Raw genomic sequence first — 25,060 nt, forward strand, 5'->3', positions numbered from 1 at the left:
TTTTAACCTGTCCTGACTTTTCTACAGGGGAGTGAAGCCTTAGGCTTCACTCCCCTGGCCTTTTGCTCGTTTTGCTATGGTGAAACCGATTAGTCCTTCAGATTATCAGTACTGGGAAACTGTTTCCCTTTTGTCTTTTTTCCCTTTTTGGTACCTTTGTGACAGTGCACTGTGAGGAGCCTGGAATGAGAAACAGAAACAGGGGTCTCATAGTTTTGGTTATAAACATTTATAGAAACAAAAGGAGAAGTTGGTAAATGCCCGTCTGTCCCTATCCTAAGAGGTATTTCCCTACCTAAAGCAAAACTAAGGGTCTGTCCGATGACAAGATGTCCAAAGCAAAATATCCTGTGTCCAAAATACTATTCTGTCCCTCACATTCTAAAAATCAATTCTAAGGTGGAAAGGGAAATGGCATTGGCCTTCAAAAATTTATAAATGTTAAAAAGTAAATGCGTAACTTCAATACAAAAGTTCCAGAAAGATAAAGTTCCCAGTTCCAGAGCATAGTTCCTGTTAGGCAGAATCCTATGCAGTTCCCTAAGGGAGCACTACAGAAGATTAGGACTACAGGTATATGCAATAAATCCCCTTTGGTAACAGATTTAGTTGGTAGATGTGGCTGAGCAGCCAGACGTATCTCAAGAGGGAGATGAGCAGTATTCTGGGTTTACACAATAGGACCACAGTACTTTAGAACAAGGAAACACTGACCAAAGCTTTGTATCAAAAAAAATATATATATTTATTTTACACACTCTTAACTCCACACACAAAACACTATCCTTAAAGCAAGTTAAAACAGTCAAGAAAAGTGTACACAAGCCCCTAATTAAATTGTAGACAAGTTTGAGCAAGAGTGAAAACTGAGCAGAACAGCACAGTGTAATCCAAGCAGAAATGGCACTCTAACAATTTCTTCAGAGGGAGGGAAAGGTCAAGTTATACAAAGTTAGATTCCTAAACACACCAGCAACACTTCCCAATCGGATTGTGAACAAGTTCAGCCAGGTAGTACTTTGGCATAAGCAATACTTAGGTGAAAACCAAGCAAAATGGAACTTCAACAATATATAAAGGGGAAGGAAAAGGTTGTTATAAGAGATTAGGTGCACCAACACATTTCTTGATGAAAAGCAATCTAGAAAAGGCAGTTGTAACTGAAATAGCCAGAGTCAATAGGCCTGTTCCAGAGTCGATGGTACAAGACAAAGTGCCCAGGTTCAAACGGTTCTAGTAGCTGCAGTCAAGTCTTTATTTAACGGTTGAAAAGGAGGGTGCAGAAGGTAAAGAGACAATGTTAGACGATAGGATGGCCAGCCCAGAAGGTAAGTAAAGGATTTAAAACACCTTTAGCAGTACCCATCGAAACAGGAGGCCTGACGGAACAATGTACCTTAAAAGTGGAAATAGGCTCCTGCGGTGGCGGTAGTTCCTGGCAGTTCCTGCAGTTCGGGAGATCCAGCAGAGGAAGAGAAGCTCTCGTCGTGGAGGAAGGTTCGAGTTACAGCACTGCCCAGGGATGAAGTCAGCCGCGGTGCTGCCAAAACGGAATAAAAGGTACGCTCCTTTAAATCGCGGTCGGGGTGGACGGGTGCCTGGCTATCCGGTCTCCTAGTGCTGGGCACTGGTGGTTCAGTCGTTGCAGATGTCTTTGGCTTCTCTCCTCCTCGGATTTCTCAGGTCCAGTGGCGACTGCTATCTTCCAGTCCGCAGGTCCCTGCTTTTATGCAGAAAAACCCCCATTCATACAGCCTAGCTGTCACTCACACAGTGTTGTGGCTATCCTCGCGGGATAACCCCCAAGCCTATCAGGGCAGAGTGCGACTTTGGTTGCGTTGGCAACCCGGTCCAGGGTGCCTATTCCCTCTCCCACACACATCCTGTCTACCCCAGACTCACTGGCGCCTAAAGGAGGGCTTCTGTCCAGGAGCCCGCCAAAAGGACGAACAAAGGGCCCCGACCTCGGTTTGGATTACAGAGAGCAACACGAGAAAGAAATATTATTAAAGATCTGGCAAAAAAAAAAAAAAGTTAATATCAAAATAACCCGGCGGTATGTTAGAGGCTGTCAGTAAAAGTGGTAGCCTCGAACAATGGGAAAATCCCATAGGAAAATATTTGAGGTTGAATATTTATGGTAGTAACCACTGCCACCAGCCAGAAACTTTGGAGAGAGGAACTGTACGGTACCCCTTTGAAAATGAACACCAGGGAAAAACTATTAACCATTCCCAGTACCTCCATAGTAAGATGGGTTGTACTGGTTTTGTTCATAATTATTGACTAGCAAAGTCAATGGTAACTTTGCATGCCTTGGGAGACAGTAGTCAGTTCCAGGGTATGGAGTCTATGTTTGGGAGTCACTGTGACACCCCTGTGTTACGGCACAGAGGGTGCTGTGTAACACACATGTAAAAAGATGATAATACTCTCCACTTTGTTCTCCAACATAGTGGTTACCAAGACCTTTACATTGTCCTGGAGGGTATCTATTATCATACCTATATTTAAAAAGCATTCCCGATTATGTGCTAAGAGCTACAGACCCATTGCCATTGCCGACCCGGAATCCAAACTGTTTTCGTCACTTGTTCTAAGAGATATCCAGAAATGGATTGACGACAAACATGTTTTGGATATGAGACACTTCGGCTTTAGGAGAAACATGGGGACGGAATGCGGGGGGCTCATCTTGCATTGTTTGAGAGCAGAGGCAACGAAAAAGGCGGAGACCTCGGTCTTTATTGCTTCAATGGAGTTCCGCGTTCGATCTGGTGGATAGGAATATACTGTGGACTAAATTAAGAACTTTAAATATGCCGGCAATCCTGTTAGATATTGTAAGGGCAATCTATTCTCAGACGGATGTGAGAGTTAGACTGGATTCTGCGGGTACCCTCTCGGATCTTTTTACCATTCATAACGGATTGCGCCAAGGCTGTAGACTAGCTCCCACAATCTTCAACCTATATGTTAGTGGCACATATGCGGCTCTACTAAATAGGGCGTTAGTTCCACCTAGAATTTCGAATATACGTATGGCCTGGTTAGCATACGCGGATGATTTTCTCCTTATTGACACCACTAAAGTGGGACTACAACGTATGCTCAGAGCCTTCGAGGGCTTTATTGACTCAATTGCATTAAAGGGGAATCCGGACAAAACAGTAATTGTTCGCCTAGGGAGGAAGAACAAGAAATCTAATACGCTAACTTGGGTATCTGGGAACATCGGACTCAAAGCAAAAGCGGAGTTTAAATACCTGGGTTTCTCAATAGCAGGTGCACAATCCAGACCCCTACTCCGAACACAATTGAAACTCAAGGCCGACATTGCTATTTCTCAAATGCGGGCCCTAGATGCAAAATTTGGGAAATTTTCAATGACCCCTCTTGGAGAATATTACACCAGAAAAGTAATTCCCAGATTAACATATGGGGCTGAATTCCATCCCTTAGCATGTGAAGGAGAATGGGTATCGATAGAAAGCTACATCTGGAAATCTGTAATGCATCACCTTCCGAAATGTATCCCGTATAATTTAGTCAAGTATGAAATGGGTCTAAACTCGCTTCAGGCACTGGTGACCTGGAAAAGAATGATGTTATGGAGGAAATGCAACTCTTTAGATACCAACACTCTGTACTATTATGCAGGTCGAGATACATCCAATCCTTTCATACTGGAATTGAATAATTGAATGAGGAAATTACAAAAAGCCTGAAGCTAATAGGGATTTCAGTCACCTCTCTTAGGAATAACCCGGCTAGGGTGAAAGAAAGTGTGTTGGGTTTTGACTGGATCCATACAAAAAGCGATATTGAGTACAAAACTTTATCAACAAGTGTGTGCATTAAACAAATGGCTCCCAGGTATGGAAAGCTATCTAAACAAGTATCCAAACAAAATAATCCGAAATGATTTTATGTGTTTTAGATTCAACGTATTGCCTACTAACCAAATACTTTCAATTAGATCTACTGTTCAATTAACATGGCCGTGGTGCAGGTTCTGTAGTTTAGAAGGTACGGTAGAGGATCTGAAACACATATTGTTGGTATGTCCGGCACTGAAGGAAAAAAGACTCTTATATTTTGCTCAATATGTTCTGGACAGAGAATTTATTTGGTATAAAATGTTACACAACTCCAAATGCAATCTGAACATCAGGGTTGCAACATTTCTGAGAAACATCTGTGCTCTGTTTTAAAATATATAGAGAATTTTTAAACAGTTAAACTTTCTTTTTTCTATTTTGGTTTGGTTTTCTTACTATGTAAGAGTTTTGAGAATGAATTTGGATGTTCATTAGGTCATTTTCCGAAGCCATGGTATGAATATTAATGGTACGATTGTGGTATAAGTATTACTATGTATTGCACATGTGCATAATTGGGTTTCTGATATCATCTTGTTTTTGTCTGGAATCTTTGTAATGAAAACACATTTTGTAAAGGTTTTTCTAAACCAAAACAAATAAAAAAAATAAAAAAAAGATGATACTTATGGAGTGAGAGAAACTCCATAGCCCATAAGCACAAAAAATAGCCTGAAACACACATCATACATTTGCCTAAGAGTGGGAAAAAGAGTCTCACCCTTAGCAGGAGTAAAAGATAAACCCCTTCAAATTCAGCAAAGCTGCTGGGGGACTCTATAGGTAAGGGAAATTAGCCCTAGAAGAGAATTCTCCCTAACAGTTCCCTTCCCCTGGATTTCTCTTCACTCTGCTTTATACTTTTCAGGATATCAGTTCCTTGAATTTCCTTTGATAAAAATATAACTGGTATACAAAAACAACATGGCTGGATACCTGGGGTACCCTCCTGACAGGTTTCTTCTCCTCTTCAATGTATTTTAACAGTCTAGTTATATTATGATACACGCTGTCCAACTTGACCTTGCCTGGTATACTCTTCCTGCCAGGACTTGAGATTGTAACTTGACTCTGCTTGGTACACTCTCCTGCCAGGGCGTCTCTCATATTAACCCCTTAACTGCTGAGCTTTAATCAAGTCTATGCAAAAAGGACGAGCATACTCATCTTTAGCTCTAAAGGGGTTAAAACGCACTTGCAACTTGACAGTCTTATATTTATTCCGTTCTGCTTCTTTAAGAGACACTGCTTCTTTCGTTCCATCTCACTTGCTTCATTTACTTCTATTGTAGTTTAAATACAATTGCCAACATTTTCTTACTTAATTTACTTCCATTTGCCGTAAATACGCTTGCCAAAACATTCTGGTGTCCATGTTTCACTTAGCTATACACTACGGCTCTCTGTAGCGTGTGTAGCTTCTTCCGCAGTAAGGCTGCAGCAGTTCTTCGGCATCCCGATTTTTCTCTCGAGGTTCTGCGCATCTGCATCAGGGCTTCTGCATCTCACCTGCTTTGGTCCTCTCGATGCTCAACCCACGTGACTACAGCCTTTCGGTAAAGATGTACGCCAGTGAACCTTCCTTCTCTCCTTGGCGACCTTGCAGCTTACCGTCCTCTGCAGTCCACCTCACTCAGCCTCTCCTGCAATCCAGTTGGCTCCACGAACCTTACACCAACCCAGCGGGTCTCTCAGTCGGCACAAAGAGGAGTAGCCTTCTACAGCCAGCCTCTCTCAGTCAGCTGGGTCAGCGGTTTAAATGTCCTGGCATGAGGTACGTGCTCACAACAACTAGAGCGCAGCATGTGTTCTTGGCCTCCATTCATCTTCATTACTTGGCCCATCTTCATCGTTACAGTATTTTTGTATTTAGGAAACGGGAAGTCAATTCTTGGTGTCTTAGTAGTCTTGAAAGATGGATAAGGGGGGATATGACAGTATGCCATTAGGCCCTGGGGAATGGAGGGGGGTATCCTTAGAAGAAAATGATAGACGCAATGTCTCGCCAGAGGATGTCATGTCACTCAGCTGAAGGTCGCCTCCCCCATTTGATTCTCCCTCATATAGGGTCAAGATCAGGTAGCAACTGCCGTGCCCTGCCACAATGGGGGGTGGAGGGGAGGTCCCCACTGGGAAAGGAGTCTAGTGGGGATACTTTTGTATCACCCTAGTTTTTTGTATTTGGGATTTTTGGTTACTTTTATATGTGCCTAAAGACAAGCTGGTGGCAGCAATTACCTTTTTACCATTTTTGCATTATTTTTAATGTGCATATTCGTGTTTACCGCATGCAGCTCCTGAACGTGTCTAGTGGTCTAAAATGACCATGCCATGATATTTTTTGCATATTGTTTTTTGCCTTTCCCTGCCTTCTCAGGTCAGAAAAACCCTATTCAATGTCATACACTTGCCCAGGAAAGCTGCTGCTTTCGAGCTAGTGATGCCTTTGTCTGTGTGTGGGGCTCAGGAAGTGAGTGGGGCTGTCTGGTCCCACTCCACATCTGTGAAAGAGAAACCTACAATGGACCCTGATTGGAACAGTGCTGGCTGTATGAATGGTGTGTAGACGAGAAGCCGAATGAAGATCTGTGGACTACTCCTGAAAAGGCCCAGCATCCTTTCCTGTGATTGGCCCGGTGAAGCCCTGCTGGACTACCTGATCTGCAAAGTCCCTGAGCGGTGCTTCAACCCTTGGACTGGTGCGACCAGCCAGTCTCGAAGCATTCCTGAGGATAAAGCCGTCCTGAGTCTTCAACCGTGTCCCTGGACTACCCGGTGGACTGACCAGCTCTCCAGTGGGCTACCTCGGTAGAATAGCTGCCGTGCTGCGTTTCATTGATTGCCAGCTTGTGGGATAAGTCACCTTCCCGCCAAATTCCAGCATCCCAACATCAAGTGGATCTTGCTCTAGGTGGTCTTCTTCAACCGTGACTGGAGATACACCTGCTGTCACCCGTGTGCGGGAGCCGCCGCTGGAACTCGCATTACCACATTTAGTGAAGTGTTCTGAGGAGGTCTGCATTGGTGTCCTCTGCATTTCCTCTTCATAAAGGGTTGCACTCTGCTCCTGGAACTGACCGGAAGAATCCTTGCAACCGCAGCTCCTGGGCACCTCTCACTGTAACCAACGGTGGGAAGATCTACCTTCAGCAACCCCCAGATGGCCCGCCTAGTCATCTGGGAAAATCAGAATCATGGAAGTAAGTAAATGCAAACATTCACCTGTCAGGCTTCCGTTCAGTTCTTCCTCATCATGTCTTGAACCAGGTATACACAAGAGGAAACATTCCCATGCCTCCAGCAAATCTGCCTGTATTCCTAAGAATTTGGGACTCAAACTAAGCCCTCAGAAAACCTGTTCATCCAGAAGCACGTGTTCCTTCAGAGAACGCTATGGGATGCCATGGAAGAACAAGTTACTTTCTTACCTGGTAACGTTCTTTCGATGGGATGGTCCGACGACGTATTCCATATCTATGACATGTAATCACCACAGCTGTGCTGCTTCGGAAACTTTTTCGGCGTCTGCGTCCTGCGTCGATGACGTCGATGCGCCGTCGTCGAGGACCTCCTCCGACGTCCGACGTCATCCGATGTGATAAGTAGGACGCACAACGCCCATAGCCTCAGTTGTAGTTTTTTCCCCCAGAACGTGTGACATAAGTCAACTGCCAGTCAGACACAAAGCCTTGCGGAACGTAAGCTGCAATCGCAAAAGAAATTCTGCAGCGGGGAAGGCCGGGCGGGAGCGATATGGAATACGTCGTCGGACCATCCCATCGAAAGAACGTTACCAGGTAAGAAAGTAACTTGTTCTTCGAGGGGATTGGGTCCTCCGACGTATTCCATATCTATGACAGACTCCCAAAGCAGTACCAAAGCAAGGAGGAGGGAAAGAATTTAGAATCAAAATGTAGAATAGCCAATCAAATAGCAGAGCAAAGGACCGCCTTGCCAAAGGCCAGATCCTGTGCTCGGATGGAATCAAGGGAATAGTGACGTACAAATGTATGTACTGAAGCCCAGGTGGCTGCATCACAGATGTTGCGAATAGGAACACCCCTCTGCAGGGCAGTAGACGCAGCCATACCCCTGGTAGAATGGGCCCGCAAGCCAGCCGGTGGGTCCATACCCGCCAAACGGTAGCACTCCGAGATGGCCAAAATAATCCAGCGAGACAAAGTCTGTTTCGTCACAGCTTGCCCCAAACGCTTACCAGCGTAACCAATAAAGAGTTGATCATCCACTCTGACCCGGGACATGCGTGAAACATAAAAGCTTAAAGCTCTCCTAGGATCAAGCCTATGGAGCCTCTCCTCTTCCTTACCAGGATGCGGAGGAGGATAGAATGCCGGAAGAACAACCTTCTGGGCCAAATGAAATTCCGACACTACCTTCGGAAGAAAAGAAGGACGAACTCTAAGGACAACCCTGTCCTTGTGAAATACAGTGAAGGGAGGCTTAACTGAAAGTGCCTGTAACTCACTCACTCTGCGAGCGGAAGTAACCGCAACTAAAAACACAGTTTTCAGAGTCAACAGCCTCAAAGGGCAAGAATGTAAAGGCTCAAACGGAGCACCCATAAGAAACTTAAGAACCAGGTTTAAATCCCAACCGGGCACCAGGAAAGGTGACGGAGGGAACACATTAGTGAGCCCTTTCAGGAACTGTGAAATCAAAGGGATTTTAAAGTAAGAACACTCTTCAGACGAGCGCTTAAAGATGGACAGCGCCGCCAGGTAACCCTTAACGGTACCCACTTGCAAGCCCCTGTGGGCCAAAGAAAGTAAAAAGGACAGAACCATGGGGATGTCACATGCAAAAGGATCCACATTCTGAACTCTGCACCAGTCGCAGAACTTACGCCAACGGCAATGGTACAGAGACTTTGTTGCCGGCCTTCGGGCCGAAAGCAACACCTCCATCACGTCCTCAGGGAGGTCCCAATCCTTATACCTCAACCTTTCAGAAACCAAGCGTGAAGGTTGAGGGATCTGACCTCTGGATGGAGAACCTGACCCCCCTCCCGTGAGAGCAGATCGTCTCGGTAGGGAAGACGACGTGGAGGGCAGATGGATAAGTCGAGAAGGTCCGGGTACCACGTCCTCCGAGCCCACGCCGGGGCAATGAGGATCATCCGGGAACCGAACTTCCGTAACCTCCGCAGCACTTGCGGGATGACGGGGACTGGAGGAAACGCGTACAGCAGCGGGAATGACCACTCCACCACGAACGCGTCTCCTAAGGCCCCTTCCGGAGGAAATTCCCGCGAGCAAAACCTTTCGCACTTCCGGTTGACACTGGAGGCGAAGAGATACACTTGAGGGGTCCCCCAAAGGGCGAAGATCTCCAGGAGAATCTCCTGAGCCAACTCCCACTCGTGAGAGATCGCGCTCTGCCTGCTCAGAGCGTCCGCCGTCACGTTTTCGGCACCGGCCAGATGAACTGCCGAGATCGAAACTTCCTGCTGGATGGCCCAGAACTCGAGCTGCATCGCCTCTCTGCACAGAGGAAGTGACCCTGCCCCCCCCTTTTTGTTGAGGTAGTGCATGGCCACTGTGTCGTCCGTCAGGATCAGGACATTCTTCCCTCGCACAGACGGCAGAAAAGCTTTCAGGGCTAGCCTGACGGCCCTCAGCTCCAACAGATTGATATGGAGTCTGGACTCCGACGGAGACCAACGACCGCTGACTGTCAGCCCGTTGGCATGAGCTCCCTATCCCGTGAGGGATGCATCCGTCACGATCGTCACCTCCGGCCAGGGAAGCCAAAATGGAGCCCCCTTCATCAAGTTGCCTTCGACGGCCCACCACAGAAGGTCCCGGGCGACCGAGGACGGCACCTGAATCGAGTCCGACATCCTGCCGGAGGACTGCGACCATTGCGTCTTGAGTGCCCACTGCAAAGATCTCATCCGCAGGCGAGCCTCTGGCACCAGAAGAATGCAGGATGCCATGAGGCCGAGCAACCTCAAGAACTCGAACGCTGGGAGCGTCTGGGCATGCTGAAACTTGTGCACCATCTGCTGAATGTGAAGAGCCCTCACCTGGGGAGGAAAACACTGCCCCAGGGAAGTGTCGAGCACTGCTCCGATGTACTGGAGCCGCTGCGTTGGCGTCAAATGGGACTTCTTTAAATTGAGGGAGAAGCCCAGCCTGTGAAGGGAGCGACAGGCGATCGATAGATGATCCAGGACTTGCTCGGGAGAGCTCCCCCTGATCAACCAATCGTCCAGGTAGGGGTAGACGTGAATCCCCCCTTGCCTGAGATGCGCTGCCACCACCACCATGAGCTTGGTGAAAACCCTCGGGGCGGAGGTCAATCCGAACGGCAGGACCCGAAACTGAAAGTGCGAGTCGCCAACCGCGAACCTCAGGTACTTCTTGTGCTTGGGATGGATCGGCACATGGAAGTAAGCATCCTTGAGGTCGAGTGACACCAACCAGTCCTGAAGCTGAAGGGCCTGGAGGACTTGAGAGAGAGTAACCATCTTGAACTTGTCCTTCCTGAGGAGTTTGTTCAAATCGCGCAAGTCCATGATGGGTCTCAATCCCCCGTCTTTCTTCGAAACCAAAAAATAAGGGGAATACCATCCCTTGTTCCTCTCCGCTACAGGCACCAGTTCTATGGCGCCTTTCTCCAGCAGGGCTTGAATTTCCTGCGCAAGGAGCGGATCCGGACTCTGCAAAGAGAGGTTCCCCGGTGGATTGTCGCGAGGCCTGTGCCGAAAAGGAAGACAGTAGCCGTGGGTTATGATCTCCAGAACCCACACATCTGAAGTAATGGCTTGCCACTCTACAAGATGCTGCGCCAGCCTTCCCCCAACCGGCGAACCATGGGACATGGCCTCACGACTGAATGGGAGCGGCTGCGGCGTTACCTGAGGGCAAAGAGGCAACTGCCCGAGCGGCCTTGGCACCACGGGTACCCTGTCGTCCACCTCTGGTACCCCTGCGTTGGCCTCTTTGACTGCCAGCTCCTCTCGCTTTACTGAAGGATGAGTAATAGCGAAAGGAACCACCCCTCCACTGCCGTCCCCTAGGACGAAAAGGCGGAGGTTGGCGAACTGCAGCGCCCAACGACTTCGCTGCAGCTTTCGAGGTCTGCAACCTCTCAAGGCTCTCGTCAGCCTAGCTGCCAAAAAGGCGTTCACCATCAAAGGGCATGTTGAGGAGCCGGGACTGCACATCAGGAGCAAACCCTGACTTCCGCAACCACGCAAACCTGCGTATCACAGTGCTCGCCGCCATGGACCTACTGACGCATTCAGCCAAGTCCAGACCCGACTGAACGGACTCACACATGGCATCCTTACCATCCTGGACCATAGCAAGGAAACCATCCCGTTCAACCCCTTCGGGAATATGTTCAGCCGCTAACGCAACACAGTTCCACAGAGTGTGCGTGAAACGTGACAAGGCACAAATGGAGTTGGCCGCCTGAAGCGCCATACCACCAGAAGAAAACACTTTCTTCGCCCAGCCATCAAAACGTTTGTCGTCCCTATCAGGAGGGATGGTAGGGTACGACGCCTGCTTTGCCGGGGCCGTGGCCGCCTGCACCACCAAACTTTCCGGAGTGGGGTGCCTGGTCAAGTAGCAGGGGTCGCTACTGGCTGGACGGTATTTACGCGACAAGGATCTGCCCACCGCCGGGAGACTCTCCGGAGCAGTCCAAGCCGCCGCCACCCTTCTCTGTAAAGCCATATGGAACGGCAGTACCGGGTCAGTTGGGGGACCAACATCAAGGATGTCCGTCAGATCATCCTGCACAAACTCCCCTGGGGGAGCAGACCATCCCAGATACTCAGACACCCTAGCCATAAGGCGCCGGTACGAGGAATCGGCATGGGAGCCAGGCTCAGGCCTACAAAATTCCACCTCCGGAGAGGTGTCCAGTCCACTGGCATCATGCAGTGACTGCCTCAAATCGTCAAACTGACTATGGCCCGAGACAATTTCATCTGGCACCTGACTAGGAACCAGGCCATCAGAATCCTCATCCGCCTCCGAAATATATTCCAGGTGGCGAAAAGGCACCCGAGAGTGCTTGCTCTTAACCAGAGCCTTCCTAGGCGGTATACCCGTGACACGGGGCACCTCCGACACGAAAGGCGTCGATGGCGTCGAGCGAATCGGCGCCGACGCCGAGAAAACCGGCAACGGCGCCGAGAGGATCGGCGTTGACGTCGAGGAAATCGGCGTCGACGTCAGATGCAGCGCCTCCAGTATCGGCGGCGTCGACACAGCCCTCGAAGCCGGAGCTCCGAGCGTGTCCCTCGACGACCTGATCGTCGACGGCTTCGACGAGGCCCTCGAAGCCGGAGCCACGAGAAAGCCTGTCGACGCCCTCGACGCCTCAGACGTCGATGTCTTCCTCGAAGACTTCACAGGAGCACACAGTCTCGAACGCGTCGAGGACCGGGACCTGGAACGGGTACGGCGAGAACGAGCCTCCTTGTCCGAACGGGACCGCTCCCGTGACTCGTGCCGACCACTCTTGCGAGCGGCGTCTCTCGACCTCACACGGCCGACCCCACTCGGGGGCGCGGACGGCAGAGTACCCTGCGACTCAAGAATCGCCAACATTTTCTTCCCGAAGGAAGCCTATTCTTCCGGCGTCGCACGGCTGGTGGGGTAACCGACGTGCCGTGCAGAATCCTCGGAAGAGGACCTGGAAGGCGACCGGTGACAGCGCTTCCGAGAATGCCTCGAAGAGGCCGAGGAGTGGCGAGACCCACTCCTAGAAGAAGACCGACGAGACTTCCGACGATGACGCGGAGAGTCACCCCTCGAATCATCCGTCGAAAGCCCCGCCGACTTCGACTTCCGGGGCTTGGACACCCGACCTACCGACAACTTCTTCTTACGTTCGCGTAAGGCATTGGACGTGAGCGACTGGCAGTCGACACAGTCATCCGTGTCGTGGGCCTCCCCGAGGCACCAGAGGCAGGCGTCGTGCGAGTCAGTCACCGACATCTTGGACCCACACTCCCCGCACTTCTTAAAGCCCGGACGCGGGGTTGAAGACGAAGTGGAAGACATCGCCGAAGGAAATTCACAAACGAACAGGTTCGAAGAACCAGAAAGAACAGAACTCCAAAGAGTCGAGGCTTAGAACCGAGAAACACGAAGCAACACGTTCGCGGAAAAAACGGAACTGAGGCTATGGGCGTCGTGCGTCCTACTTATCACATCGGATGACGTCGGACGTCGGAGGAGGTCCTCGACGACGGCGCATCAACGTCATCGACGCAGGACGCAGACGCCGAAAAAGTTTCCGAAGCAGCACAGCTGTGGTGATTACATGTCATAGATATGGAATACGTCGGAGGACCCAATCCCCTCGAAACGCTGGCTTCCATTGCATACTCGTATGCCTTCAAGATTACGGCGGCGCTTTGTGCGTGCAGTCAGCTGTTCATAATAGAAACCCCGCCCACTCTGCACGTCGCTGCTTCTGAATTTATTCTGAAAGCTTCTACGTTTTTGTTGTTACCTCGTTTCCTGGTTTTTGATCCCCTGGTCTGTATTTCGACTTCCCTTGCTTTGTCTCCTGATTCTGCTTAACTTGTTTGCCTGCTGCCAACTCGGAACGTTTACTGGACTGCACCCGCTTACGCCCACGCCACTTAGCCTACCTGTTGCTGACTCGGAATGCTTACTGCACTGCACTTGCTTAAGTCTGCTACACTTTGCCTGCCTGCTGCCAACTCGGAACGTTTACTGGACTGCACCCGCTTACGCCCACGCCACTTAGCCTACCTGTTGCTGACTCGGAATGCTTACTGGACTGCACTTGCTTAAGTCTGCTACACTTAGCCTACCTGCTGCCAACTCCGAATGTTTACTGGACTGCACTCGCTTAAATCCGCTACACTTCGCCTATCTGTTGCCGACTCGGAACGCTTACTGGACTGCACTTGCTTAAGTCCGCTACACTTCACCTGCCTGCTGCCAACTCGGAACGCTTACTGGACTGCACCCGATTAAGCGCTCTACAACTCGCCTACCTGCTGCCAACTCGAAACGCTTATTGGACTGCATACGTTTATTGGATAGTCACGAATCTGGAACATTCAATTGTTCATCACATCTTCACTTCTTCTCTTGCCTGAATACTTCAAAGAACTCAGGGGTCATTAGCGCAACAGCGCAAGGATCAAAAGACTTTGTTTAGGCGTCCTCTTGCCGGCGGGAATAGTCGAACAAGACTCTTGTGCTCCCAGGATTACACCTCTATTGCTGCAATCCTTTCTTCAGAAACACTCCAAGACACCTAACACCCTTCTATCGGTAAGCAAACTACTATTTGAGTCTATTGCTCTTCTCTACCCTGTTTAACCTCAGTAATTGCTACCTCTATTTTTCCCAGGGTACTCATCATCCTAGCTTGGAAAACCTTAGTCAAATCTCTCATTCTTTACTTGTGAGTAACGGCTACTAATCTCGCCTAAATTCCGTCATTGCTTTGAACTGTACATTAATCCTTGGTTTTTCTTTTGCAGCCAGCTGTGTGGATACCAGTGTGTACCAAATATTTTCGGGCAATACTCACCTCAATCTGTCCTTTTGCACTCTCGAGGGGTATATTGTCAGAAAGACTCAATTGCTTCACAACGTATTAAGCCACCACTTCTGAGTTTAGCCCTTGGGCTGAACATCACCTCCCCCTGTTCTCCTTCGAATAAAAGCTTGTTATTCCATTGTATCGCATTTTGATCGCCGGATCAAAAAGCTTGCATTTGAAAGAGGAATATAATTTTACTTACGTGTAACACGGTTGAAAAACCTTCTGGAACATTTGCACCACCACAAGAACTCTTCCTACATCTGTCCCCTCTCCTAAGGAGCGTTGTGACTTTTGGGAACAAAGCCACATGCATTATAAGGATTGGACTAAGAAATGTAGGGTATCTTTCTTCTGAACTGGTTTTATTCTAGTGCATCACTACACACCTTCTTTTAGGTTAAGTTATTTTAATTCCTTCAAACCTAAAGGTGACCGCATACAGGTTTGATAATTGTGTATTGTGTGATATTACTACCTGTTTATTTCATTTCTTAGTGTGCATTTTTGGGCCTATAAAGAATATAGTATTTTCGTACTTACCTGTCTAGATTGAATTATTGTGTGCTACACTGTTGGTTTGTTTTGAGGAAAATATAAAGACTCTGCTTAATAGATGACATTCTTTTAACAAATCTACCAAGTTTAGGAATTCTCCCTTCAGGGAAATAAGAAAGTACTATAGTTCGTAGGGGATGTCTGGCATTTACTCGCAGAACCATTTATTTGAATCCTACTTCTCTGATTTTTACTTTTTTAACTGCATTATCCAGCACAAATGCAGGGAGAGACCCATCCATTCCCCCATATCACTCTTCAACTTCTCACCACTCACCTACCATCCTACATATCTTACCTGCCCCAAATCATGTACATTTTTGCAGTAAAATGCAGTAAAAGAAAATGCAGGGACACAGGTTTTAGTGAAATAGGCTGCAAGCAAAGTGGGTAATACCGTTTGTAAGTAGAATAGTAGGACAAAATCTTAAAGATACTAACAGCTTCTCTACAGTGGGAGGTTATTTATTTATTTAAATGTTTATAACGCGCCACATGCCCTGGGGCCTCAGGGCGCACACAGACAAAACAGGGACAGACGGACGAAAATGGCAGAAGAAAACGAGGAGCCAAGAGCAAGTTATACCAGGTTAAAGAGATTAGTTTTTATGACCCGTTTCAATGCAGTATAGCTTTGGATCTGCCGTATCCGAGCTGGTAGTGCATTCGAAAGAAGAGGACCTTGTGCATCAAGGGTGGTACTCCCAAATCTGGCTGTCCTAAATCTGGGGTGTTTGAGGACGACCGCTGTGGATGAGCGAAGGTTCCTCTCATTAGACTTAATGCTGATGCGTGCAGACAGATATATGAGACTACTGAGGCTTAGGCATTTATGCGTCGTAGTTAACACCTTGTGTGTTATACAATGTTTTACAGGGAGCCATTGAAGTTTCTTCCTGAAGGTGGAGATGTGGGTTCCACGAGATTGGTTGGAAATAGTGCGCACAGCGTTATCCTGGGCCACCTGCAGAGATTGAACATTGGTAGCTGTAGTACCAGATAGGAGGCGGTCACAGTAGTCTAATCTGGAATTAATCAGTGCTGAAGACAGGAGAGCACAATTTTTTTCTGTGATAAATGGGCGAATATATCCTATTCGCTTGTTAATCAGTCCGCAGCTAGACCTGATGTTGGAGACATGAGATTTCATGGATAGCTCTTCATCAAGGACAACTCCTAGGGTCTTGACTTTCTTTTGGACAGTGATGATATTATCCGCAATAGGGAAGCTGACATAATTAGGATCAAGTTTAGTCCGAGTGCTTTTGGAGGACACTATTAAGAGCTCAGTCTTTTTATCATTCAAAGCCAGTGAATTACAGGCGATCCAGTCATGTATGGCTTTGTATATGTTATTGATAGTTTCGACATCGTTGCTGTATGAGCCACACAGTTGAATGACTACCCGAGTGTCGTCTGCGTAATTTGTGTATTGAACGCCAAGTTTACTCAGGAGATCGAGAAGGGGGCGAATATACAAATTAAAAAGCAGAGGCGACAGACAGGAGCCCTGTGGAACTCCACATGTCTGATAGATAGGGGAGGATTGATTGTTGCCTACACATACCCTTACCATTCTAGGGCCTAGAAAGGAGGTTATCTATCTGGATGCTGTCGTAGAACAGTTGGTGACCTCTCCGAGCCTAGACACAAGTAAGCTGTGATCAACCAGGTCAAAGGCTGCGGAGAGGTCAAGTAGCATAAGCAGAGCAGTTTGGTTTTTGTCTGCTATGCCAGCCAAGGTGGATTTGAGATCGAGCATGGCTGTCTCGGTCCCATAACGAGCTCTGTAACCCGACTGTCGGGTGCCCTGAATTTTATGTTCCTCAAAATGAGCCTGTAATTGCAGGTATGCAAGTTTGTCCAGTATGCTAGTTTGGTTAACTAAAGAGCAAATGTTGAAGTATGGAAGGACTATATTATTAGAGTTATTATCACAACTGTTAAGACAATCAAAAGGCAATTCAGAGAAAGGTCAACTGGGAGTGGTGGAAAAACAGGACGATCAACATCCCTCCCACAATGAAGGGAGAGCCAAATGGGCAACAATCGCCATCCAGTCACTAAGCAGAAAGATGCATTTACTGGTCGGTCTCAGAGGGGCATCATGTCAGTGTAGGGAGCCTCCTTAGAATGGACATTGAAGACTGTATGTTGTTCCTCTGCAGATGTCAGAGAAAGCAGAAGAGATTCAGGTTTATTTTGTCCTATTGCCCTTTCCTCCAGGGGTGCAGGAGATCTGGTGAAGCTGCTGTAGACAAGACATCCCTGGGAGTCTTTGGGACCTGCAGATCCTGTGGAATTCTACTTGTCAGGATCGGACACCTGCAGATCATCTTTTGTTACACATTAACACACAGATGGTAACTAAATCTCTGCATATTGCACCAGACTGGATTTTAACTGCATGTCTTCCAAAGCAACTCCCGAGGTACAACCTATGCTCGGTCTTCAATGGGATACATTGCCAACAACCAGGAGGGTACTGTGAGAAACCTGAAGGCACTCTCCCATCTTCTCTCCTAGGAGCTTCCGTTCAGGTGGCCAGGGAAGGGCCATCGCTCTTGGATCCCGACCCTGGGAGTGGACAAGCGAGGGAGGATCACCCGAGTGCAGGGTCCTTGGGGATTGGAGAGAGGGTACCTGATGGCGAGACACAGTATCCCCCCCTTTCCTGACCTACTCTCCCCTTCCTTAGCCTTTACAGGCTATTGTCAGTGCTGAGCTGGGAACCCTTGTCAGCAAGGGAGAGTGACCACTACGAAGAGAGGAAGTGCGAAGGCCAGGACATGCAGAGGGAAGCACCCGGAAAAGCAGAGTTGCAGTCCGCTAAGCATCACACTTGTGATGCCGGGGCACTCCGGGAGGGGCTGTTATGCCCGAGGCTCGCAATCTTGAATGCAATGAAAAGCTCAATGCTTGCAATCATGATTACCGGACGTAATGAAAAGGTGGGCACTTGCGATCGTGAATGCCAAACGTAATGAAACACACTTAAAAAAAAGCTGAATGCGTGCAATCTAGAATACTGAACATAACGAAAAATGTAACATTTGCAATCTTGAATTCCGAACGTAATAAAATGCTGAATATTTTCAAACCTTGAATGCTGAGCGTAACGAAAAGCCTGAGGCTTGTGTATTTTGAAGATTGAAGATAACAAAAGGGCTAAGGAGCACAATGAGAAAAGAGGGGCTATTGAGCCCATATAGTGAATTCTCTTGTATATTACTGACTATTGGCAAGAGTGGCTGCATGAACCGACAACAGAAATTCTATAATGCCATCATTCCCACAGAGACACCTCCAGAGCAAAGTGAGAGACTTGACATTGTGAATCATTAAAATCATGGGAAGCTTATAGTTACGTGACCTGTGATGAGTGGACCGTGTGGTCTGACAACACGCTTAGACCAAAAGCCAGGAAACAGTTTGACAAGCAACTAAGAGATGTGAACCATTGGTGAAGCTAATTAAACGAAGGGTCAAGTGGACCCTATAATCTTTCTCGTGACCGTATAAGCCTATGAACCTTTGGTAACAAATTAACTGCTGGAAGTGACTCTTGGAGAAGCGAACCCTGAGAGTTAATAATTGGAGAAACTTAGCCTTGGGTTAGGGAGCCCCAAGACTACAGTGTTGTGTATGAAAGTTTGTTGCATTTGAATTTGGGGAAGGGAGACTCCTTTGATGTGAACTGTGATATTTGCGAATCTACAGAAGGTAACTACCGAGCTTGCTCAGTCCCTGCTGAAAGGAAGTTACATTGGAATGGTGTTGAACTTGAATCAGAGAACTTTCGAGGACCTTACATTGCTATTACTTGAACATTTCTTTTGGAACACTAACCTTTTGGTTGAGAGCACTTCCCCCTTTAGTTTTGTTGTAGTTATGAAGACGAGCATAGGTTTTGACACAGACAGACCTTTTGCTGCTGGACTTACTGACATAGACATCCTTTAGATTTCTTTTGGCAGGGAAATCGCGCCGTAGCATAGGGTTAGTTAGGCGGTACACCATTATTATTATAAATAAAGCTTGGCTGAACTATATTTAGTTGTCTGTGCCATCTCTCTTGATACCCTGCCTGTCTCACAGCACCCACAGCCAGACATGGGAGTACTCACAAAGGGAAAAACATGCATCTTGGAGTACCATGACCAAGACAAGTATTCAGGGTCTATCAGGGACACACACTTGCACTTTCATTCCTACCGAGGCCTCACGTAAGGGCCTTATCAGGGAAACATTGAGACAGTACACAGAGAAAAAGCAAAAATCAACAATGCTTCTTGCCAAAGACACATTTTAGGACTTTCAAACTAATAATGACTACATAAGGCTACACTGGTTTTCTTTCATAGAAAAGGGAGAAAAGCTTAGCTAGTTAACGGACAGTGGATTTTAATACAGATTTGCCCTTAAGAGCACCCTCGTGATTCAGCCGCTGGATATCACTATTCCAAATGTAGATCATCTGCCACCAACCAAAAGGGCCCATATAGCTAACCGTGGCAGAGATCTCACACAGGGGACATTGTCTCTGGCAGAGAGTGGATCATGTGATATGAACAACCAATAGTAGGACACACTTGCCTCCACCAGTCAAGGCATGGGAAAAAGAACACAGCTGGCTCTGAATGCCAAGTAGGGCACCTCTTACCGTGGGGTCCTCGGAGGCAATTGGCTCCTGGCTGCGAGCAAGAGCTAGCGATCGTGAAAGTGGCACAGGTGTCGATTCCACATCCCATGGCTTCCCAGTGCAGGTTGTCTCAGAGAGCCTGGGGTAAAGCACAAAGAAAACAGAAATAAGAGCAACACTAGGAGAGGGAGCTCTGTCATCACCCAGCGCTCAGGACAGATTTCCATCTCAGACTATAACCCAATTCCCAACACAAGGCTTGCAAGTGCAGGTCGTCAGCCTGGGTGACAACATGAAGGAAAGGAAGATTAAGAGCAACAGCAAAGGGAGAGTAGGGACATAAAGATACAAATATTACCAGGATAAATATGAAGATTATAGAGTAGCAGTAGAACAAATGACTGTTCTTTCTGAAGGACATTCCTCCCACAGATTCCTCATCTAGGATAATCCTATACACAGCACCGCTGCTTTTTGGAAACCTCTCTGCTGCTAGGAGGAGCAGCGCGGCTTTGCGTCTGCTCCATTGGATGCCTCTACGAGCACCGTGCCGGATATGACCTCATGGCCAGTCTATATTGAGGCACTGCGCACAACCTCAGTTTCACCATAATTCTTAAGCACTCTGATGCTGAGGGACCACAGAACTGACGGTGTACTAGTTATATGTCAACAGAGGCAAGTAGGCCTCCAGGGTTAGGAACATCCATCAGAAAGAACATTACCAAATGGAAGTAATTGGTTCTCCGGATGGATTCCTCATCTATGATAGGCTCCCGAAGAAGTACAAATATCTGTAGGAGGGAGGAGAGTAAGGACACCACCCGGACCAGAACACTCTGGAGAACCGCCCAGGAAAGCAGCCCCCTCCTCTGGTAGAATGGGCTTGGAGATCCTTAGACACATCCTTTCTAGCCCGTCCCTACCATTCAGAAATGCAGATGATCCACCTTGACAGTGTCCGTTTGGTCACAGCTCTGCCAGCACAAGCAGCAACATAACCACCTTTCCTAGCCACTCCCATCCAAGAGACTTAGCAGCTGAAAGCCTGCAGAAAGCCTGCAGCACTGGGTCCAGCCGATGGAAGGATGAGGTGGAGGAAAACGCACAGGAAGATGGATCTTTTGAGAGAGATGCAAATCTGAGACGGAAATGATGGCTATCAGGAAAGTCACCTTAAGGGTGAGCAGTCTCATAGGACATGAATGGAGGGGCTCAAACAGAGCTCCCATAAGGAATGTCAAAACTAATTTCGATTCCATGCCAGGACAACAAACTAGCATGGAGGAAACCGGTTACACAAACCCCACAAGAACTGGATGACAGTGGGGATCAAGAAGAACGAGCCCTCAATCTGCAGGCCCGTTTGGGCCAAGGACAACCAAAAATCCAAAACAGGGGATAATGAACAGGATCATGTTTCCAGATCCCTCTCCCAACACCAAGCTGAAAATGTAGACCATCTGCAGGCATAAATAGACTTTCAAGTGGGTCTCTAAGCTGAAAGAGGCACATCAAGGACATCAGCCGACAAGACCCCACTCCTTGTATTTCAGCAAATCATTAGCCAAGAATGAAGGTTCAGGCTGCTGAGGTTCGCCTTCCCCTCTCCATCGCCTGTGAGCAAAAGTCACCTTTATTCTCACAGGGAGCGAGAGGGCACTATAGCCAAGGAAACTATTAGAAATTTGAAAGGACACAGTGAATGATAAGAGTGTCTCAACAACATCATATAAAGGTTGGATTGCTAGCAGCATGTGTTAGGGAGAATTCTCTTATAAGGCTAATTTCCCAAACCTAGTGAGTCCCCAAGCAGCTTTGCTGGATTTTTGGGGTTTGTTTTGTTTCTCCTGCTAAGAGTGAGACTCTTCTCCTCCCACTCTTAGGCATGATTTGAGGTATGTCTTTGACTCTGTGTGCGCTTATGGGCTATGGGGTATTTTTTACTCCATAGGGTATCATCTGTTTTGGTGTGTGTGTTACACAACACCCTCAGTGCAGTAACACAGGGGTGTCATAGTGACCCCCAAACATAGACTCCATACCCTGGGACTGACTACTGTCTCCCAGGGCATGTAAACTCACCATTGACTTTACTAGTCCAAAATTGTGAACAGAACCAGTACAAACCATCGTATTGTGGAAGTACTGGAAGGGGTTAATTCGATTGCCCCTGGGTCTGGTTCCAAGGGGGCACTGTCCAGTCCCCCCTTGTCGAGTTTCTGGCTGGTGGCAGTGGTTACCATGAAAAATATTCCACCGGAATATTTCCTATGGGATTTTCCCATTGATTTTAAACGCACCACTGCTTGGTGCAATGTTAAAGATACTTCCGGTTTATTTATTTAATATTAAATCACCAGTTGGGTCTTTTTGCCAGAACTCTTATCTAAAATGGCGTTCATGTCCGTCTCTGTAACTCTAACCAAGCTCGAGTCCTTTGTTCCACTATTTTGGCGGGCTTCTCCACAGAAGCCCTCCAACTGGTGCTACTCTGTCTGGGTTCCACAGGATGTGTGGGTGGGGAATTGGCACCCTGGACTGCGTTGCCTTAGCAATCCAAGTCGCACTCTGTTCTGATTGGGCCTGTGGTGAGCCGCCCGGCTCACCACTTAGCATGTTTGAGTGATAGCTAGGCTGCTGAATGGGGGTTTTTCTGCATAAAAGCAGGGCTTTTGGGACTGGAACTTCAGAAGTCGCCACAGGACCTACGAAATCCGAAGAGGGGAGAAGCTAAGCCATCTGCAATGACACCACCGGTGGAGCCCTGCTGCAACGACCTCACCACTTTCCCGACAACAAGAGAAGATCTTCTGCTGAAAGAGTCTTCTGTAACGCTCACCTGACTCCCACGGAGGCGCTGGCCTGGTTCGCGCTGCTGTGACCTCTACTAAGGTGATGCGCAGGGTTCAGAAGATGGACTGGACCGGGCCCCCAAATCAGGCTTGTCTGGCTCGCAGAAGTATCCTTCTGTAGGCGAAAATAGGGGATTAACTGTCTGCGGGGTAATGCAATCGGCCTCCCACTTTCCCCTCTCACCCTCCTCGAAACCCTTCTGCGATTCCTCGTAGTGTCTCACCTTAGGGTCTGGAAGGACGAGCTCTCCATCCTGCTTCTGATGCGGGGGCGCATTGGTATCCAGTTACTTCACTGGATTTTCGGATTGGTGAGAACCAAACTTGCTTGGCTTCCAGGTAAGTTTTTTGATAAGAGGTTCCCCTTGTGTCCGTGCATTAATGTACTAATGCTAGTGTCTTTTTCCTCATAGGCGGCCGGGGTACGGAATGCCGGAGAACAGGCACCGAGATGAGAGGTGAAATCCTTGTAGAAATCAGGTAAGTCTTTAATGAGCGTTTTTTGGTAATGTCTTTTCATTCGCTCATTAACGCCGATGTCTCTTTTTCCCCTTAGGGGCCGGGGTCCGGAAATGCCAGGATGCGGCGCGGACCCGAAATGAAGAGGGAATGAATCAACAGGTAAGTCTTAACATGGATATTTAGCTTTCCTTATTCCCTTCTCTCTCTCACCTTTTGTTCTGGTCTTTTTCTCCCTAGGCGCTGGGGCGTGACTGCGAATCAGGATGATCGCTGCTGAACATGGAGGCGCCCTGTAAAGGTGAGTGGAATGCGGCGCTGCAGCGATCGACGCAATGAGCTTTTAAATAAAAGTCTTCCTTTTCAGGATTGTCGGCGAGATGTCTCCGGGATGCGGATTTAGCAGGTAAGGACTTTTCCTTCTTCTGTTCTCTTCTTCTCTTCCTTTGCAGGTGATCCAGGATGCTGGCAGACGTGGCAGAAGTCAGGATGCAGGAGCAGACACGGTGAGCGTCCAGCTGCTAGATGCAGAACAACGCGAAGCATGTGTGGCTGTTCGGGTGGGGTTTAAATAGCCTTGGAAGAAGTTCCAGGTACGTATCCTTCCTCCAATCAGGTATGTATCCTTCCCCGACCACGCCCGGATGGTAAATTAGTCCCACAGGTAAAGTAGTTCCTTTCAGGCCTCAAGGAGGCCGGGATCCTGCAGCATGGTCTGCATCAGGTAAGTGCACCCAAGCACTCCCATAATGAGCCTGGCGCCTATGGCGCCAGGACTGATGTCTTTTATGAGCCTGGCGCCATAGGTGCCAGGACACTGTCCAAAGGGCCCCTATATGGGGTTGCTGGGTCCTTCCTTGGGGACTGGATGTCCGCTTTCGGGGACGCAGGGCTTGAACCGGCTCCCCGGGAGCGGGCATCATGACATCTTCTTCCTCTGACCTGGTGGGATCAACCAGTTCGCCATTTCGCCTTCCAGGACGTCTCTTGGTCGAATCGCCTGTGCCAAGCACCCCGGCGGCCGGATAGCCAAGCTTCACCACTGTGACCGTGAATACCAGGAACGCACCTTTTCACCGACGAACTCCGCAGCTGGTTTCTTCCATGGGCAGTGCAACTACTCCAAGTTTCCTCCTCGACGACATCCTCTCTTCCCCTGGTCGAAACCACAAACTGCACCCGCTGCCAGGAACAACTGCCACCGCTGGAGCTTCCTCAACTTTAAAGGTACTGTGTTCCACCTGGCCTCCCTTTCTTCGGTTTGCTCAAGGTGACCCTTAAATCCTTGGCTTTCCAACTGGGTTGGTCCCCAGGCCTTCTAACTTTATCTTTTGAACCACCCCAACCTCTTTTGAACATTTCTACAAAGACTTGAATGCATTTCGCAACTGTGTGATCTTGGGCACATTTCACCTTGCTCCATTTAAAGTGGGCCTGGCCTATGAACTTTGGCTTTACAGTAGACTCTGCCTTCACTAACTGGTTTGTGTCTCTTAAAAGTGTTGGGAACTGTTTTATCTTAATGACCTGCCTTTTTCTCTCCCTTTTATTTAATTATTGGAGTGCCATCTAAGTTACGCGCTCACCTCGGTTTTGACAAAAAGTGGTGTTTTAACTTAGACTTGTCTAAATAATTCTTAAGGGAGTTGTGTATACTTTTTTGATTGTGTTTTTAACTTGCTTTGATTAATAGTGCTAGTGTATTTTCTAAAGTGTGTGTTAAATAAATATATACTTTTGATACAGAGCTCTGGTCAGTGTTTGCTTGTTCTACTGTGTTTTTGGCCCTATTGTGTATCCTCTGTATACTGCCTAACTCTTCTTGAGGGAAGTCTGACTGCTCAGCCACAGCTACCAGGTAAATTTGGGTGGTGCAGACTGCTGCCAATTGGGTTTACTGCGTACTCCTGTAGACTTAATCTTCTTGCAGTGTTCCCCAAGGGAACTGCACAGGATTCTGCCTAACAGCATGCACTGTCATCATCATCGTCGGTGACCTCTGGTTGTCAGATGTTTTTAATTCCAACTCCCATCAGCCACAGCCAGTATAATCAATGGTGTGGAAACCTAGGAGTCTTAGTCCAAAACATCTTGAG

The 25,060-nt window shown here is 48.0% G+C and overlaps 1 protein-coding gene across 8 annotated transcripts in view; it reads right to left on the reverse strand.

Moving 5' to 3' along the window:
• SZT2 (SZT2 subunit of KICSTOR complex) overlaps positions 1–25,060 on the reverse strand; it is a 2,035,845-nt gene that overhangs the window by 649,525 nt on the left and 1,361,260 nt on the right. For all 8 annotated transcript variants that reach the window (XM_069642429.1, XM_069642432.1, XM_069642427.1 and 5 more), the window contains one exon: positions 19,672–19,789. In XM_069642429.1, coding sequence (XP_069498530.1) covers positions 19,672–19,789 — 118 coding nt within the window. The remainder of the gene's footprint in view (positions 1–19,671; positions 19,790–25,060) is intronic.

Source organism: Ambystoma mexicanum, chromosome 1q (genome assembly GCF_040938575.1).
Source record: "Ambystoma mexicanum isolate Mex_15411 chromosome 1q, UKY_AmexF1_1, whole genome shotgun sequence".
Classification (NCBI taxonomy): Eukaryota; Metazoa; Chordata; class Amphibia; order Caudata; family Ambystomatidae; genus Ambystoma; species Ambystoma mexicanum.